Source organism: Cryptomeria japonica, chromosome 8, assembly GCF_030272615.1.
Source record: "Cryptomeria japonica chromosome 8, Sugi_1.0, whole genome shotgun sequence".
In the NCBI taxonomy this organism is placed as follows: Eukaryota; Viridiplantae; Streptophyta; class Pinopsida; order Cupressales; family Cupressaceae; genus Cryptomeria; species Cryptomeria japonica.
The window spans coordinates 300734357-300752604 of record NC_081412.1 but is presented as its reverse complement, the minus strand read 5'-3'; the positions used below and the strand labels follow the sequence as shown (position 1 = coordinate 300752604).

The 18248-nt window shown below is 39.8% G+C and overlaps 1 protein-coding gene across 6 annotated transcripts in view; it reads right to left on the bottom strand.

Annotated features, from left to right (window-relative positions):
* Positions 1–330: 330 nt before the first annotated feature.
* Positions 331–18248, bottom strand: part of LOC131060550 (uncharacterized) — a 34148-nt gene continuing 16230 nt past the window's right edge. For 5 of the 6 annotated variants that reach the window (XM_059209668.1, XM_057993801.2, XM_059209667.1 and 2 more), the window contains 3 exons: positions 1073–1178; positions 881–988; positions 331–778 (listed from right to left, as the gene is read on the bottom strand). In XM_059209668.1, coding sequence (XP_059065651.1) covers positions 677–778; positions 881–988; positions 1073–1178 — 316 coding nt within the window. In that variant the 3' untranslated portion in view covers positions 331–676. The remainder of the gene's footprint in view (positions 779–880; positions 989–1072; positions 1179–18248) is intronic. The other variant, XM_059209665.1, reaches the window with a different exon arrangement.

Sequence of the window (18248 nt, the reverse complement as noted above, 5' to 3'; positions counted from 1 at the left end):
GATTCTCAACAATTATAGGGCAGGCAGAGATCTGTACTTTCTAGGAAAAAGCCTTCTAGTTTTGAATAAAATCCCGACCATGGATTGCATATCTCATACCAGAATCCTTATTTTTCATACGTGCAAGTGGGCTTGAATATTTGAAGTGAATGGCCACTGGCCAGGTAATATTTCGGGCATAACATGTGAATGCCACCACAAGGACAAAACCCAGTGGGAATCAATGAACAGCGATATCAAAGGATGGTTGAATATGAATCATTAGTTGTGAATATCTAAAATAAAAAGTGTGTCACTAAATAAATGAGTTAAAGGATGCTACATACAATATGAATTTAAACATACACTTGTTGATTCCAAAAGATGCATTATTCTTTATGGTTCATCATAATTATATCATTTATATCCTCAATTCACATGACAAAATGTGGTGAATTTTTTTTCAAGGAAACTGGCATTAAACCTTTCTGTTGTAGAAATTCAACAGATCTATTTAGCCTCATCTTTTTTTCCTCTCTTAATATTGTGTAGAAAAAAGTGCAAGGGTGATAACTATCAGGTTTAACACTGCGTTGGCTTAGTAGCACAATCTGAGCTAGGAGAAAATTATTTTTTCTGTGCTTGTTTTATCATGAACTGGCTAACCTATTTTCCGCTTTTCCCTTTACACCTGTTTTCAATGTTGAATCAAAAGTAATGCCAGCTGTTCATCAGAAATTTTTTCCTCCTTGTATAATTTATGTGCATCTGCCATTTTTGCTGCCAGCTGATGCTTGCACTGCAAGTGAAATGTTTGTTTTTAAAAATGATAGAAAGTAATAAGTCCCAAAAGAGAAAAAATTGAGAAACATTCAAGAATGTCTGAAGAAAACAAACTTACACATAATTGTTCTGCTTTATTAACAGTCTCATAAAAAAAGGAATAGCATGTACAGTGGTGCTCTGGGAAACATATATATTGATCCTTGTTTTTTGATTCTCCGGCAACCTGAATGTCAATAAATGAAAAAAGCATCCCAATGTCTCATGTTAAAATGAACACATAAGTAAATTGATAAAGCAAATTGGGTACCATGAAAACTGAACGGTTGCTGGGTTCACCAATTATGAGCTTTACACCACCTTGATCTAATATCCGCATAGCTCGTTCAAAATTCTTCCCATAAAGAAAGTGAAGGCTGTGTCATGAAAACCACAAGCTACAAAATAAACAATATAATCAATATGCCTTCTGTAAAAGGAAAAGCAAAGAGAAGGGTTTAGTGATGTATAATGAATCTCTCTTTGTTGGGTGTCAAGGCAGTAATCATAAGGCAGCTTGTATATTCCTGGAAGACGCAGATTCAAGCAACTAACATGGCATCATTTTACATGCATTTTGTCTCTACTATTTTATTACATTAACTAGTAGCGACCATAACATCTAACAGATGAATTGAAACAATTATTTCTAGCATCCCTAGACAAATTGGTCTATTGGATCTGTTACATATACCTACATTGTATCTGGAAAATGTATACATTTTCTTGGATCTTAAAGATAATTTCTGAAAACAATTTGCTCCTACCTTCTACACAACTTTGTATCTTATGTGTTTCTTAAGGGATGAAATTTGGTAGTAAATATTCTAGGAACTTATCATATGCTAAGCACCTATATATACTGTTTTTTCTGATCAAAGACGCATTTGTTCTTCCAAATGAGCTTTTGGGAAAGTGTAGCTAACAATCTCATTTCTCAGATCATTGGAATTTAATTAGTCTGACAAAAGTGCACTATGTTTCTTATCTCTAAGGTGTAGAAAAGTAACATGGCAAAGTGAGTTGAGAGCTCAGAAGTCATGTTTTCATTGCAGTCATTTGTAGTTCCCTACAGTTTTGACATGCTCCAGTTCCCAGTTTTATGTCATATGCTTCACAAACATATTCTCCCAGAACCAAGCATTCTGTCCAATGAAGTTTAGTCAAAGGTCAACAACTAGGTGCTTCGAGTGCTCATGCCCAGGTTCAAAATTTGATAATAATACGAGGTTGCAAGTGATGATTTACTTGCAATCGTTTTCTGTTTTACATCATCCTGCTTCTGTAATTTAGGCAATGTGTTTCACATACAAATTTCAGTTTGTTTCTAGCATTCAAAAATTCCGTACAAGGGGAGTTTGGTCAAGCAGTGATATTCTTAGATGCCTTGCATACCCATACCCAGATTTGAATTCCATAAAAGGAAACGTCTCCAAATTTTCATTACTGCATTAGTGCAGGAGTTAATTACGGTGTACAAAACAAGGTGCAAGTCCTTCCTTGCAATCTTGATGGCCAACATTTGAGCTAAATCTCAGAGTCCTCACAATCTTGATGGCATATAAACAACCTATATCTCCAAGTTCTTGCAATCTTGATGGCTGGTGCAAGAGCACCTTAGGAGCCTCTTCATGGTCCACATGGTCAAAATTGAAATTTTGATTGTTTTTTGTGTTATTTCATTTCAATAAGGCCATTTTAGACCATTATGGATCATTTGGACCTATTTGTGCAAATTTGGGGTCCATTGGTCTAAAAATGTAAAAGTTGTAAAAAATTGTCAACGTTGTCATGACAATTTTCTTGTCAAGTGACAAATTTTTCAAAAGTTTGTTAATAACTGTTAGTGGGGCGGTTGTAGGATGGTTGGACAGCATAATTGGATGGCACAAGCATATATTTGAGGCTCCAACTCGAATAAGGGGTTGGTTTTGTAGAAAAAACAAGAATTTTGAATTAAAAAATCTTGAATTTCCTGCGAATTTAACATTCTGCTCTGTTCTTTCATTCTGTACGGATTGTATGGAACTCATAATGGTCTGAGACCACTTGGAGTTGTTTGGCACTTGAATCTAGTTTATTTTGCTTTTGGTTCATTCAAATCCATTGTGTATCTTGAAAGTTATTGTCATTTTTCTAAAACTGGTCTGGAACCCTACTTACGGTAACCAGTGACCTAGAATAATGTATAATTCTCCATTCCACTGGTAGAAAATGCTAGAAATCAGTGGAATGGTAGATCATTGTACGTATTTTCATATCCCATGCTTGCAGGACTGGAAGATTTGGTTGTCACGTGCATATAACGGACTGTGTGCCTGATATCATCATGTATCAGGCCTAAGATGAATAGAAGGCCAAGTTTGTGAAGGTTGATGAGTGATTTGGACCCTATAAGGTTGGAAAGTGTTGGGGAAGGGTGTGTAAGGGTCATATTGACTCATCCTAATAAGGAATGGTGCAAACAACAAGTCCTTGGGCCAATGTTCATGACTGTCCTAATGGGACAGTGTTGACAGTCTTGGGTTAAACTGTGAGAAATCATAGTTGTTCTTGCTTGGAGATACTTTGAAGCCTTCCTAAGGGTATGTGATTGTGAGTCAGGGGTGTTCCTAGACCAGCATTGGGTTAGAGAGTCATTAATGGTGTTGTCACTTTGCTCAAGGGTTGAAACCCCATACTTATCAAGTCAAAACAGTGCAGTCCTAAAGATAGGTAATTTGGTGTTGTATGTCAACAAATGAGAATACCACATTGTTTCTCAAGACATAGAGAAAGCCTTGGTCAAGCCTTTCCCTTGTCCAAGATCTATATGTAAAGACTCAAGCCTTTAAGTGGCACATGGTGGAGACTAGTAGATGTGTCCAAATGAGTAGTCCTAATGTTGTGTTGCAGAAGCCCCTACAAGTTGATAAGACCATCTTAATCAAATCCCTGCCTCTGCATCAAATTGGTATCAAAGCAAAGGTTGATCTAGAAGAGGGAAAAGTTGAAGTGAAGAGAAGTAAGGATGCCTCCAAAAGGGAATCCAGTTGCCAGAGAGGCGAGTGAGTTGAAGGAGAAACATGCAAAAGAGATGAGGGAGATGAAGGAGTTGACAGAAATCCTTCAAGCCAGGCTTGATGCGGTTGAGACAAATCAGAGAAGAGAAGTGGTCACAAGAGATGTGAGTGACCAAGAAGAAGAAAAAGAAGTGGGTGAAGAAAGCACACCACAAGGAGAATAAGAAGAAGAGAGAGATGTTGAAGAATTGAAAATGGAAAGACTACTCAAGGCTGGCAAGAATGATGGTCCTAAGGTCAAAATGGACCTACCAGTGTATTCAAGGAGTTTGAGTGGAGAAGAACTCCTAGATTGGATAGGAGACATGGACAAATACTTTGATTTTGAAGAGATACCTGAGGGGCAACAAGTGAAGTTGGCAAGGACCAAACTGAAAGGACATGCATCTTTATGGTAGAACTATATACAAGATGAGAGAAAGAAAGGTAAGCCAAAGATTTCATCATGGGATAGAATGGTGGCAAAGTTGAAGGGCAAATTCCTTCCTGGTGACTATGCAAATTCAGTTGTATAGGAAGTTGCAAAACCTCAAACAAAAAGACATGGATGTGAAAACCTACACTGAAGAGTTCTGCAAATTAAGGATCAGATCAGGCCATAAGAAAGAGGATATGGACAAGGTGGCAAGGTATCTAAATGGGTTAAGATTCAACCTTCAAGATGAACTCACTAGCCCCAGAACGGTAGAAGAATGCTACCAATTAGCCTTGAAGGCTGAAGCAAAGTTGCAAAGGAAGCAAGAGAAGCAGAGTAGAGGTAGGAGAAGGACAAACTTCAGAGGAAGAGGGACATTTGCTGGTAGAGGTCAGTCCCAAAGGTCTCAAGGAGAGACAAGTGATTCCCAAGAACAAAAATCAGATATTAGGGGCAGCTTTGGAGGAAGAAGACCCAACAATAGGGGCAGATTTGGAGGCCAAAGAGGAGGATCAAATGGATTCAGTGGTAAATGCTACAAGTGTAACAAGTTTGAAGGCCATCAAGCATGGCAATGTCTTGAAAATCAATCTACCAATTCATTTGGAGGTGAAAGAAGAAATCAGATTGCACAAATAGAGGATAGTGAAAGGGTGAACTCTCCATCACATCAAGCTGATCCAAAAGTTGGTGAGTCCCTAATGGTGAGAAGAACCTTGATAAAGGTACCCATGAAGAAAGAACCACCACAAAGAAAGTCACTCTTCGGGACCACATGTAAAAGCCAAGGTAAATGTTGTAAAGTTGTTATTGATTCTGGTAGTACTGATAACTTGGTTTCTGTTGAAATGGTAGAGAAGCTACAGTTGAAGAGGATTCCTCATACCATTTCATACAAGGTATATTGGTTGAACAAAGAGCAGCAAGTGTTCGTGAATGAACAAGCTTGGGTAGAGTTCCACATAGGGGGCTACAAAGACAAGGTCCTACATGATATCATCCCTATGGATGTTTGCCATCTACTACTTGGTAGACCATGGCAATATTATAGGAATGCCAAATATGATGAGAGGAAGAACACATATGCCATAGAAAAGGATGGAGTCTCATACACCCTCACACCTTTGAAAGATGAAGACAAAACACCACAAGTGGGGCCTAGTGTGATGTTGATAGGAGAAAAAGAGTTTTTGAAGACCATGAAGGAGGAAGTAGGATTTGCAGTCATAATCAGACCAGGGACAGTCTTAATAGCAGCAAAGGTTGATGATCTTCCTATGGAGGTCCAAAGATTGTTGAGCAAGTATGATGACATTGTAGTAGAAAACCTCCCAAACTCTCTACCCCCAATGAGGGATATTAGCCATTGTATTGACTTCATACCAAGAGCCAACCTACCTAATAAGGCAGCCTATAAGATGACCCCACAGCAGAATGAAGAGATTAAGAGACAAGTCCAAGAATTGCTTGATAAGGGATTGATCAAAGAGAGCCTTAGCCCTTGTGCCACTCCCACTATCTTAGCACCCAAAAAGAATGGTGAATGGAGGATGTGCATGTATTCTAGGGCCATCAACAAGATTACAATCAGATATAAGTTCCCAATACCAAGAATTGGAGATCTCATGGATTGTTTGAGTGGAGCAACCTACTTTTCCAAGATAGACTTGAAGAGTGGCTACCATCAAATCAGAATTAGGCAAGGAAATGAATGGAAGACAACCTTCAAAACAAATGAAGGACTTTATGAATGGTTGGTAATGCCTTTGGCCTCTCTAATGCACCGAATACATTCATGAAGCTCGTGAATGAGGTCCTGAAAAACTTTCATTGGTAAGTTTGTAGTAGTCTATTTTGATGATATTTTAGTTTTCAGTTCTACTAAAGAGGAGCATTTACATCATTTGGATTTGGTGTTGAAAAGATTGAATGAAGAAAAACTAATGATAAATTTGAAGAAATGTGAGTTCTTGAAAACAAAGTTGGTGTATCTCAGTTTTGTGGTCATCGAGGGAACACTCAAAATGGATCCTAGCAAGGTTGAAGCCATATTGAATTGGCCCACTCTAAAATCAGTTTTTGAGGTGAGCAGTTTCCATAGTTTAGCAAGTTTTTATAGGAAATTCATAAGGAATTTCAGTCATGTATGTGCTCCAATCATAGACACTATAAAGGGGGATAAAAAGAAAAAGTTTGTTTGGACTAATGAGGCTGATAAGAACTTTCAGTATTTGAAGAAGAGTTGCAAAGCAGCCCATCCTTGCTTTGCCTGACTTCAATAAGGTGTTCACCATAGAGTGTGATGCAAGTGGTTATGTCATAGGTGCTGTCCTAAGCCAAGATAGCAGACCGGTTGCCTTTTTTAGTGAGAAACTCAATGAAGCCAAGAGGAAGTATCCATCCTATGACTTGGAGATGTATGCCATGGTGCAATTATTGAAGAAATGGAAACATTATCTCCTTCCTAAAGAATTTATTGTTTATACTGACAAACATGCTCTTCAATTTCTTAATAATCAGGACAAACTCAGCCATAGACACATAAAGTGGGTGGAGTACTTACAAAGCTTCACTTTCACAATTAAGCACAAGAAAGGGCAGTCCAATAAGGTGGCTGATGTATTGAGTAGGAGAACATTAATGGTCCAAGAAATTCAGTTGCAAAGTGGGTATTGAAGCCCTCAACGATATGTATGTTGATGATGATGATTTCAAAGACATTTATGCTTCTTGTAGTCAATTCAATGGAGTTTTTCACGAGGAGAATTCTGATTTTCAGATCCAAGAGGGTTTGTTGTTCAAAGGGGTTCAACTTTGTGTGCCTAAGTGCTCAATGAGGGATAATTTGATAAAGGAAAAGCATAGTGGTAGTCTTGCAGGTCATTTTGGTCTAGATAAGACCTTGGAGCAGGCAAGAAGGCACTATTATTGGCCAAAGATGCAAAATGATGTAAGGAAATTTGTAGAAAAATGTGTTATTTGTCAAAGAGCAAAGGGATGTAGCACCTTGGGAGTCAAATAGGCCTTGGGAGTCCATTAGCATGGATTTTGTTATGGGATTTACCCAAAACACAAAGAGGTTTTGATTCAATGTTTGTTGTGGTAGACAGGTTCTCAAAGATGGCACACTTCATTCCATGCAAAAGCACCAATGATGCCTCTTATGTTGCAGGTTTGTTCTTCAAGGATGTGGTAAGAATTCATGGTTTACCTTTGAATATTGTTTCAGATAGGGATAGTAAGTTTGTTGGTCATTTTTGGAGAACTTTGTGGAAGAAACTTGGTACTAATTTGAGTTTCAATTCTGCCTATCACCCTCAAACAAATGGGCAGACCGAGGTGGTTAATAACTTAATAGGAGCCTTGGGAACCTTCTCAGATGTCTAACCAAAGAGCATTCAACCCAATGGGATCTGATTTTGCCTCAAGTAGAGTTTGCCTACAATAACATGGTGAATAGGAGTGTTGGAAAGAGTCCTTTTGAGGTTGTTTATGGTTTGCGGCCAAAGGGTGTGTTTGAATTGAGAGATGTCAATGGGATGGAAAAGAGGAGTGCTGAAGGTGAACAATTTGTTGTGGCTATGCAGGAGATCCACCACCAAGTCAAGGATAATCTTCAAAGGAGTATAGACAAGTACAAACACCATGCTGATCTAAAAAGAAAAGAGGTTCACTGCAAGGTTGGGGACTTGGTTTTGGCTCATTTGAGGAAGAAAAGGTTTCCTAAGGGGCAGTACTCTAAACTACAAATGAAGAAGATAAGGCCATGTAAAGTTGTGCACAAGTTTGGGGACAATGCTTATGAGATAGAACTTCCTCCAAGTGTTGCCATTTCACCTATTTTTAATGTATCTGACCTATACCCTTATAAAGGGGATGTTGTTGCAGGTGGTGATGCAGATTCATCCACACTCTCAGATGAGGAATGGTTCAAAGATCTTCCACCCAGCAAGCCTTTGGAGTTGGAGGCCATCATTGACACAAAAGAGCTCAAAAAGACAAGAAAGAAGACCTATTTCCAGTACCTAGTCAAATGGAAGGGTCTTCCCATGGAGGATGCCACATGGATGTCCGAGAATGACATTATTCAACATGGATACATAGTTGCAGGTCTGAACTCGTGTGGAACTTGAGTTTTTTCTTCCTTGGGAGTATGGTGTAGGAGCACCTTAGGAGCCTCTTCATAATCGACATGGTCAAAACTGAAAATTTTGTTTGTTTTTATGTTATTTCATGTCAATAAGGCCATTTTGAGCCATTATGGTTCATTTGGACCTATTTGTGCAAATTCGGAGTCATTGGTCTAAAAATGTAAAAGTTGTAAAAAATTGCCAATGTTGTCATGACAATTTTCTTGTCAAGTGACAACTTTTTCAAAAGTTTGTTAAGAACTGTTAGTGGGCGGTTGTAGGATGGTTGGACAACATAATTGGATGGCACAAGCATATATCTGAGGCTCCAACTCGAATGGGGTTGGTTTTGTCGACAAGAGAAGAATTTTGAATTAAAAAAACCTTGAATTTCCTGCAATTTTAAAGTTCTGCTCTGTTGTTTCATTCTGTATAAATTGTACGGAACTCATAATGGTCTTGAGACCACTTGGAGTTGTTTGGCACTTGAATCTAGTTTATTTTTCTTTTGGTTTCATTCAAATCCATTGTGTATCTTGAAAGTTATTGTCATTTTTCTAAAACTGGTCTGGAACCCTACTTAGGGTAACCAGTGACCTAAAATAATGTATAATTCTCCATTCCACTGGTAGAAAATGCTAGAAATTGGTGGAATGTTAGACCGTAGATCATTGTATGTATTTCCATATCCCATGCTTGCAGGACTGGAAGATTTGGTTGGCACGTGCATATAACGGACTGTGTGCCTGATATCATCATGTATCAGGCCTAAGATGAATAGAAGGCCAAGTTTGTGAAGGTTGATGAGTGATTTGGACCCCATAAGGTTAGAAAGTGTAGGGGAAGGGTGTGTAAGGGTCATATTGACTCATCCTAATAAGGAATGGTGCAAACAACAAGTCCTTGGGCCAATGCTCATGACTGTCCTAATGGGACAGTGTTGACAATCTTGGGTAAAACTGTGAGAAGTCATAGTTGTTCTTGTTTGGATATACTTTGAAGCCTTCCTAAGGGTATGTGATTGTGAGTCAGGGGTGTTCCTAGACCAGCATTGGGTTAGAGAGTCATTAATGTTGTTGTCACTTTGCACAAGGGTTGAAACCTGTTGACGTGTATTTTGTACACAATCATACACAGAATAAAATACCCAAAGGCATCTTATCCTCTCTTGAATAAAGTCTCTAACTGCTGAAGATATCGCAAGAAGGATCAGTTAGGATGACTCCAATGTTCTTGTAAGTAGGGTCTCTACGTGTGGATAAGCACCAGTGGTCGTTGTGATTGCTGTGTCATCAAGGGGCCTTACGTCGCCGAAGATTTTTCCTAAACTAAACAAACTTTCAAAAAATGCCAAAAGAGTAGGGTTTGCGAGAGGTCTAATCTAATCTAACCCTAAGAATGACTCAATGTGGACAAGGCTTGGTGAGATTCTACCAACTTCAATATTGCCATAAATTAACAACTCAATTGAAATTGATGCGATCTTCTAAGGTAATAAATGATTTTTCAATACATCAAAGATCAAGGACACTATCACGAAGGTACATATCCAAGATACAACAATGATTGAAGGTTTAAGCGATTCAAATATCTCCAGTCGACCACGCAAGGCGTTCCTACAATCAGCAAGAAGCTAGTGGTTTGGAAAGCGAATCCTACCAAAGATCAAGTCCAACACTTTGTCCTTCGAATTAACACACTACTTTGATTGAGAGTGATTCAAGAAAAATGAACAACCATGAAGATAACCAAGAGAATTGCAACAAAACACCATAACTTCAATATTTCATTGATCTCAAAGCCATCATGTACAACAATTGTTTGAATTCCTTTCTCAAAGCTCAATCTTGCTACAAAAGTAAATTGCTTCTAAACTCTCTTATTTCTCCTTAATCTCTAATTTTTCTAGTTCTAGTTCTAATTATTACAAAATGAAAAAAAATGAGGGTATATATAGCATCCTCAATTACAATGAACAGTCCAGATCGAAAGAAGATCAATGGCCAAGATTATGACACCTAAACCCTAATTAGGGTTTGTTACAAAAGTTCCCCTTTTATTGCACAACATTAAATGCATAGCCAATTATTAAATTTGGCACGAAAATCTAGGAGACATAAACCAATGACAATTAAGGTGCCATGTCATCTATAACAATCTCTCATCTAGAATCTTATTCCCTTTCCAATGCTCCTTTTTAGCATATGCAATGAATCTAGACACGATTCCTTCGATCTCAGCAATTGGAATCTCGGGAAGATTCTTCATTCTCTCTTCCAAGTGGATGACCTGATCAAATGCCTGGAGAAGAGCAGCGTCCCAACCAGGTTCAAGTTCCTTAGTCTTCTCAATCAAGAGCATGGTAGCAAACATCCGGTCCCGTTGCTCATCTGTGATAACATTAACATCCTTGCAAAAGATGATTTTGACTTTATCCTCCAATTCCTGCAAATCCACATCTGTCTCAACTTCGATCCTCCTGCCAAGAATGGTACGCAGTACCTCAAATACTCTGTCCTGGATCGGGTGGATAACCTCCTCAACATGATTGCACCTAGTACTGATGTCCTCGAAGAGAACTTCCTTCATCTGGAGTAAGGTTGACCACTGAAGTAAACTGTGAGGTCCTCCATCCATGATCTTTTCCTGTGCTAGGACCTTCCTTGACGTTTGTCTGATTACTTGCAAGACAGGAATGATAACATCTTTGGTATGAGCAAAAGCGGCCACTGTTATCATCAAGTTGTGGATGATCTCAAGAACCTGAATAGCTCGGTGAATGGTCTGCATCATCCTTGTTGCAAATTCAATAGCAACCGTATGGGATTTGTCAATCCAAGTGCTCATAAGCTGGACCATACTCCTGAATCTCTCTGCCTCACTAATTGATTGAAGGGGAAGTGCCTGTACAGGTGATCTTGCTGGATCCTGACGTCCCAAAGGTTGATTGAGATGGCTGAAGTATGTTCTCCATGCAACGACCTCTCTCTCAAGCTTTCTATTTTTCTCCATTTCTTCCCTAAGCTTATCTTTCAATGCCTCAAATGAATCGGTGGCATCATCTAGTGTCTGCTCGGCTGTGAGTGGACCAAGCTCAAATGTCTCTACATCATATTCTTCTGCAAGGATCTCACCTTCATACTTGTCCACGGCCGGGGTAGCTATCTGCAATATTCTGGATCCAGTCTCATCTCTAATCATCTTGGACATCTTGGTAACTTTTCTCTTCTCTGTCACTTCCTGGGAATGTCCAACAAGGCTCTCCAAATCAATCACATTGTCCTCGTCCTCGATTACAATCACCTTCGTTAATCTTTCCTTTAACCAATCTGGGATGGCAGATCTTGTCTCTTTACCCTGAATCTCCTTAAGCATTTCTTCTTTTCTGGGAGGAGATGTCACTTCGTTATCTTCCCTATCTTCATGCAACTCATTATCTTGGAGAGATCCACCTAGAGACCTTCGAGGTGCCTGTACTTCTTTATCATTTTGTACCATTGATTCCATGGATTCCTCTATCTCAGATGTCCTCTTCTCCTGTCGAGAAGATGTGCCGGATGAACGATCTCGGTTGGCCTCTTGCTTCTTCTTGGAGGATTCCCTTTTCTCAGGTCTTTCTTTCCTCTTCGAGCCTCTAGGATGGAGATTACCTTCACTTGCGCTTCGAAGGTTGCCTTCACTTGTATTTCTGGGATTAGGATTACCTTCGCTTACACTTGCCCCACCTTCAACTGGTCTCTCCTCCAAAGTGAAAGTCATAGCTATGCCCTGCTCTCTCAACTTTTGATGCTGCACATCAACCCATCTGCGAGTACAAGACAAGACTGGAGCCATCAAGGCATCTAGATCCACAACCTCGGGCTCATTCCAATCTAACCTCACTGTTTTGCTATCTCGATCATAGGATGATTGGAGATGTCTGCCACTGTCCTGAGCTTGGTCGGCCACTCTGTAAATCTTGCATTTCCTGATGAAATCCAAAGGTAATCTGGAATGCATTTTCCTTTTCACTTCAAGATCATCTAAGAGATTCATCATAAAATCTTCTATTTGAAACTCATGCTTAAATTTCCTACCGACTTTCTCCTCTATATATCCATGTGGATCAAAGCTTTCTCTCAAGGCAAAGAATGAAAATGAATACAAAGCTAACTCCTTCTCTGCGTCATCCATGGCTAAAGCATTAGGACATACCTCAACTGAATTTCCTAATATGATAGGTACAGGAACTCCATTTCCATGTCTGTGTCTGAATGCATTCGCATAAGCTGCCAACTGTCTAGTTACTTCAAGTAACACTATTCTGTCTGTCGGATATCTCGGCAACATGTATGGAGGTGAAGGACATCCATGAACTCTGATATAAGTAAATTTCGGAAATTGGATAAACCAAGCACCGTACCTCTTTACTAGTTCTTGTGCATCCTGTGATAGCCTATTGTGAATCCCACCTTGCAACGTCCTAGTGATGTTCATCGTGAAGGTATCATTAACTAACTTGTAGTTACTTCCTGGTGGATGATGCAAGTGGACATAGGAATCACAAACTCTGACCTCACCGGGTCCTCTTCCAATCACTCCTCTGTGAGGTAGTCCTGCATATTCAAAGCTCCTGATTAAGGCATATATGACGTATGAACTCATGTGGAAAGACTTGGTAGCCTTCAGTCTCCTTAACTGTACGTCCAAGCAATGGCTAATCATTCTAGCCCAATGAATTGTTCCTTTTCCCTGAACTATCACTTGGATGAAGTAGAACATCCACTTCTCGAAATAGAAGGCTTGAGGGGCTCCTGTGACTCGGCTGAGCATTGTTATCAAATCTCTATACTCCTCCTGGAAATCGATCCTATGTGGTGTGTTCGGGATCTTGCTCAGGCGAGGACGACTCTTAAGTAACCAATTCTTGTTGATGATGCTTAGGCAAGCATCTGGATCATCTTCGTACATGGACCTGGCTCCTTCTAAGCTTTTATAAATCATATCTTTATGTTCTGGTAAGTGAAAAGCTTCACTTATAGCCTCCTCTGAAAGATAAGCAAAAGTGTCTCCTTCCTTGGACACGATCGTTCTGGACTGAGGATCATAATGGCGAGCACACTCGATCATCAACTCATGGCACTGGACTGCTGGAGGGAAGCCGGCCGCCTTAATGATGCCACTTTCAATTATCCTCCTGGCGACAGGTGATGGCTTGCCAATATAAGGGACCTCTCGAAACTTCTTCGTACTGAAGTTGCCCAAGTTGGTATCTCCAATGTTGCTCCACTTAGACACGATCTTGGTCTCCAGTTCTTCGGTCTTTTGATCTTCCTTCATAAGAGCTGGACGACTGGTGGATGCTCCCGCCTTCGGGGTCGCCATTGTAACACCTACACAACATTTCACAATAAGTAATAGATTTTGCAATGTAAAACATAGATTAGATTAGAGATTGAATTTAGGAAACTTCATGATAAGTCTTTGAGTTATCATTTCCTAAAAACGATTAAGCTACTGAAATTCAAAATTTCAAAATTCAAAATTTAAGGCTATGACGATCAAAATTCAAAATTCAAGACAAGGAATCACATCGCCATACCTTACTTGAGAGCTAACTCTAAAATGCAAAATAAGGAGATTTGTCTAGGCAAAAATCGGAGTTTGGAAGATTTCAACGTGATTCCCTTCAAACGAACGTCCTCCTTAGCAACTTCGCCACCTTTGGGGGGTCTTCAATGTCTTGACGGCAAGTTCGCTCAACTCCAACCAAACTTCGCACTCCTTTCTAATGATAATTTCGCACTTCCTTGTCTTCTCCAAATCGCATGCAAATGAAGGTTCGAATGATGATTTGAAAATGAAATAATTCACCTCCCCTTTATAGGCGCTCACCCCCTTATTCACCTCTAGGCCGACTTTGCAAAATAAGGTAATTTAAAACAATTTTTTAAATAAAAACCAAGGGCCGACTTTGTAAAATATAAGATTTGAAATTTAAACGCTCACCCCACTTTAATTTTTATTTAAAATAATAATTAATTCATTTAATGCCCTTGCAATTAATTAATTCGATTTTTTAAAGGCAAAAAATAATTAATTAAATGTTCATGCACAATTTTAAATGCCAATTTTAATTAAATATTTCAATTTTCATCGATCTTAGCATTTAATATAATTTGAAAAATGTCATTAGCGCCAAAATTTGGGAGATGAAAAATACAAACCATATCGCTCTGGTCCCTGGGAGAGGGACAGGAGCGAACTTCATTTTGCTCTTGATTTTCACGTCCTTTTGCGTTCAAAACTACCTTCTCCACTTGCAAACTAGTACCTTCGTTGGGTTTCTTGAGCTTGATTGATTCAACTTTGTGGATAAATGCCTCTTAAGGTCAATATCGCCCTGGTCCCTTGGTGAGGGACAGGAGCGAACTTTGTGTTTCTCCTTGATCCTTGTTTCTTCGATCACCAATCTTCATCACGAGGCAAGTAACAACGTTATCCCTTCATAGCACGCATAATTTACTTGTCTTTTACAAGGCACATTTGATGTTTGAATGATTTTCGCCCTGGTCCCTTGGTGAGGGACAGGAGCGATCCTTGTGTTCTAGCCAAAACTCGTCATCTCTTAACCTTAACTTCTCGTTCATGACCTTTGAAATGACGTATTCGATCTTGTGTACCCTTGCTTGACATGATCTTTTGGGACGAATGATTGATTTAATTAATATCGCTCTGGTCCTTGACTGAAGGACAGGAGCGATTTTGTCTCCTTGCTCAAGTTGATCACTTTTTGACGTTTGATTTCTCGCATATCACCTTCTCAAGAACACTTTTGCCCTTGTGCAACCTTGTACGTCCTTGCCTTGACGTGATTTTTGAAAGAACTGGCTAGTGTGGTGAATATCGCCCTGGTCCTTGCCTGAAGGACAGGAGCGATCCTTGTTGTCTTGGGCTCATCCTTGTTCCTATCAACTCTTAATTGCCTTCACAATGTAAAACAATGTCCTTTGATCCTTTGTGAACGTATGAAATGTGATTAACATTCGAAACTTGAACCCCCATAGAGATTTCGCTCTGGTCCCTGACTGAGGGACAGGAGCGAACTTTGGGCATATCGTGTAAATCCTTCATCATATTGACTTGCAATTGTCTTTGAGGCGCAAAATGATGTTCTTTACTCCCTTTCGAACACTTGAAATGTGAGTGGCAACTTAAATTTGGACACATTTAAACATTTCGCTCTGGTCCCTTGGAGAGGGACAGGAGCGAACTTGGGCATATAGTGCAAATCCTTCATCTTTGGCGATCTTTGTAACTTCATTCTTTGTCGAGGCGATCCAGACATCATTGCTTCCTTGTACCCTGACTTGGAGTGATTTAAAACTTGGAGAAAAAGCCACATAACTAATATTTCGCCCTGGTCCCTAGCTGAGGGACAGGAGCGAATTTACACTTGTAGGCTCAATCGTGCTTTGCTAACTTCCAAATTTATCTTCAACGGATTCGTTGTGCCCCCTTTCACTTATCCTTGGCATGGCATTCGTTTTATCTTGTTGCGAATTTGATCTAAGGAAGAAATCGCTCTGGTCCCTGACTGAGGGACAGGAGCGCCTAGGCAAATATGGGCCTCGCTTCGGTGTCTTGCAATCTTCAATTTGTCTTCAATGGGTCCGTTACACCTTCTTTGCTTGCTTCAAACTTAATCTTCACTTGATCTTCGCCCAAATTTAGCCCTATAAGGAATTTCGCTCTGGTCCATGGGAGAGGGACGGGAGCTATCATCAAATTTCGCCCTGGTCCCTGACTGAGGGACAGGAGCGATTTTGCTTCTAAGTCTAATTTTCCTCATGATGACATTTCCAAGTTATATTCAACTGCCAGGATGTACTTCCTTGGTTCTCCTCAAATCACGAAATTGTTGAAATCTTGCAAGGACAAGGCAATGTTGGATTTTAAGCTCCGGTCCTTCAGTGAGGGACAGGAGCGATTTTTGCTCCTGGCACATTTCCATGTTCGCAAAATTCTTCAAATTATATTCAACGGAAAGAACATGCCTCCCTTTATCTCTTCCAATCCGAAAATCATCTTGATCCTGCAAGGACAATAAAATTTTGAGAAACAAGCTCCGGTCCTTCAGTGAGGGACAGGAGCGATTTGTCTTCCACAGGCCAAAATATCACGATTTCAAGGGTTTAATCACTTCACCAGGCAAAGTTAGGTCATTTCCAATACCCGGGATCAATCATCAAAATTCCAAAATTTGGTCAAAATCATTCAATCATACAAGATTCCATAACTCATCATCAACACTTGGGCAAAAATTGGACTCTGCATCAAAATTCCGACTGAACCTAGACCAACTCACTTGACCACCTGACGAGTTCACCATATTCAAAATTGCATCCTACGGGAGGAAGCTCAATAGCTCTCAAGATTAACTGGACCCTGGCCTGAAAACACTAAAACGGGAACCCTAAGGCCTGACCCTAGTCCAGACGACTGACACACTAACCCAAAACCCTAAAAAGCAGAGAGAAAGGCAAGCAAAAACGAGCAAAAAGAGGGGGTCCCCATTTTAATGGGGCGATGTGTGAAATGGTCACAACAAAACCTCACACTTATCAAGTCAAAACAGTGCAGTCATAAAGATTAGGAATTTGGTGTTGTATGTCAACAAATGAGAATGCCACATTGTTTCTCAAGACATAGGGTAAGCCTTGGTCAAGCCATTCCCCTGTCGACGATCTATATGTAAAAACTCAAGCCTTTAAGTGGCCCATGGTGGAGACTAGTAGATGCGTCCAAATGAGTAGTCCTAATGTTGTGTTGTAGAAGCCCCTACAAGTTGATAAGACCATCTTAATCAAACCCATGCCTTTGTGATGTCCAACCTAAATGCTGCGGTCATAGTTGAACTACTTGCCAAAACCAAAAACTCGGCAAAAAACTCGATAACTTAAAAAATTGCTTAAATTTAATTAGAAATGCATTTTTTTTGCAAAATTCAATGAGAAGACGCATCCAATGAGTCAATAAATGAGAAGACAAAAGAAACAAGCTGAGTCTAGATATATTTAAACGCCAAGTGGGTACAAAATCGCATCCTCATGAGGAATGTTGATCGCTCGAAGCAAAATAGTAAATAGTTTTTGTATAATTGGTGCAATCACCGGTTAGGAAGGACCTCAAAGAGATCAATCCGAACCGGTTGAGGTCCTTCCTAACCGGGCAGCAAGAGTAAATACAATGGAAACAAGAGGATATGATGGAGGCAATGCAAAACTGAATGAATTAGATTATGAAAACTTTTTACAAATAACCCGCAATATCCGGGATACAAGATTCGGCTCACTAGCCTGCTACATACCTGCTCAATTACAGAATCGGTTAACTCCGGACCTCTAATTCTTAAGATCTATCTTCTAACTTTCCTGAAATTAAATTCTAATGCTCAATTACAATGATTTATATCATAGATGGCACACTCGCCGAAAACTCGGCGAGTGACAAAAACTCGCCGAGTTTTTGGACCTGGCGAGTAGTAATGACTTCTACTCGCCAGGAAAACTCGCCGAGTTTTTGCCAAAAACTCGTCGAGTTTTTGGCGAGTTTTTGTCAAAAACTCGTCGAGTTTTAAAGAAAAACTCGCCTAGGTTAGCATAACAGCAGAAAATGGCCAAAAATACATGCATTATTTGTTTTTCTATATGGTTTTGGGCTGAGAAGGGGGAAACTCACTTGGAAGGGCCACGCTGAGAGCCCACTATGCCCTCAAGTAATCGCCGAGTTTTTTGGTCTATCCGTCAGGATTCATATATGGAATATAACATTTAAGTATAAGAAAGAAGAAACCCTAAA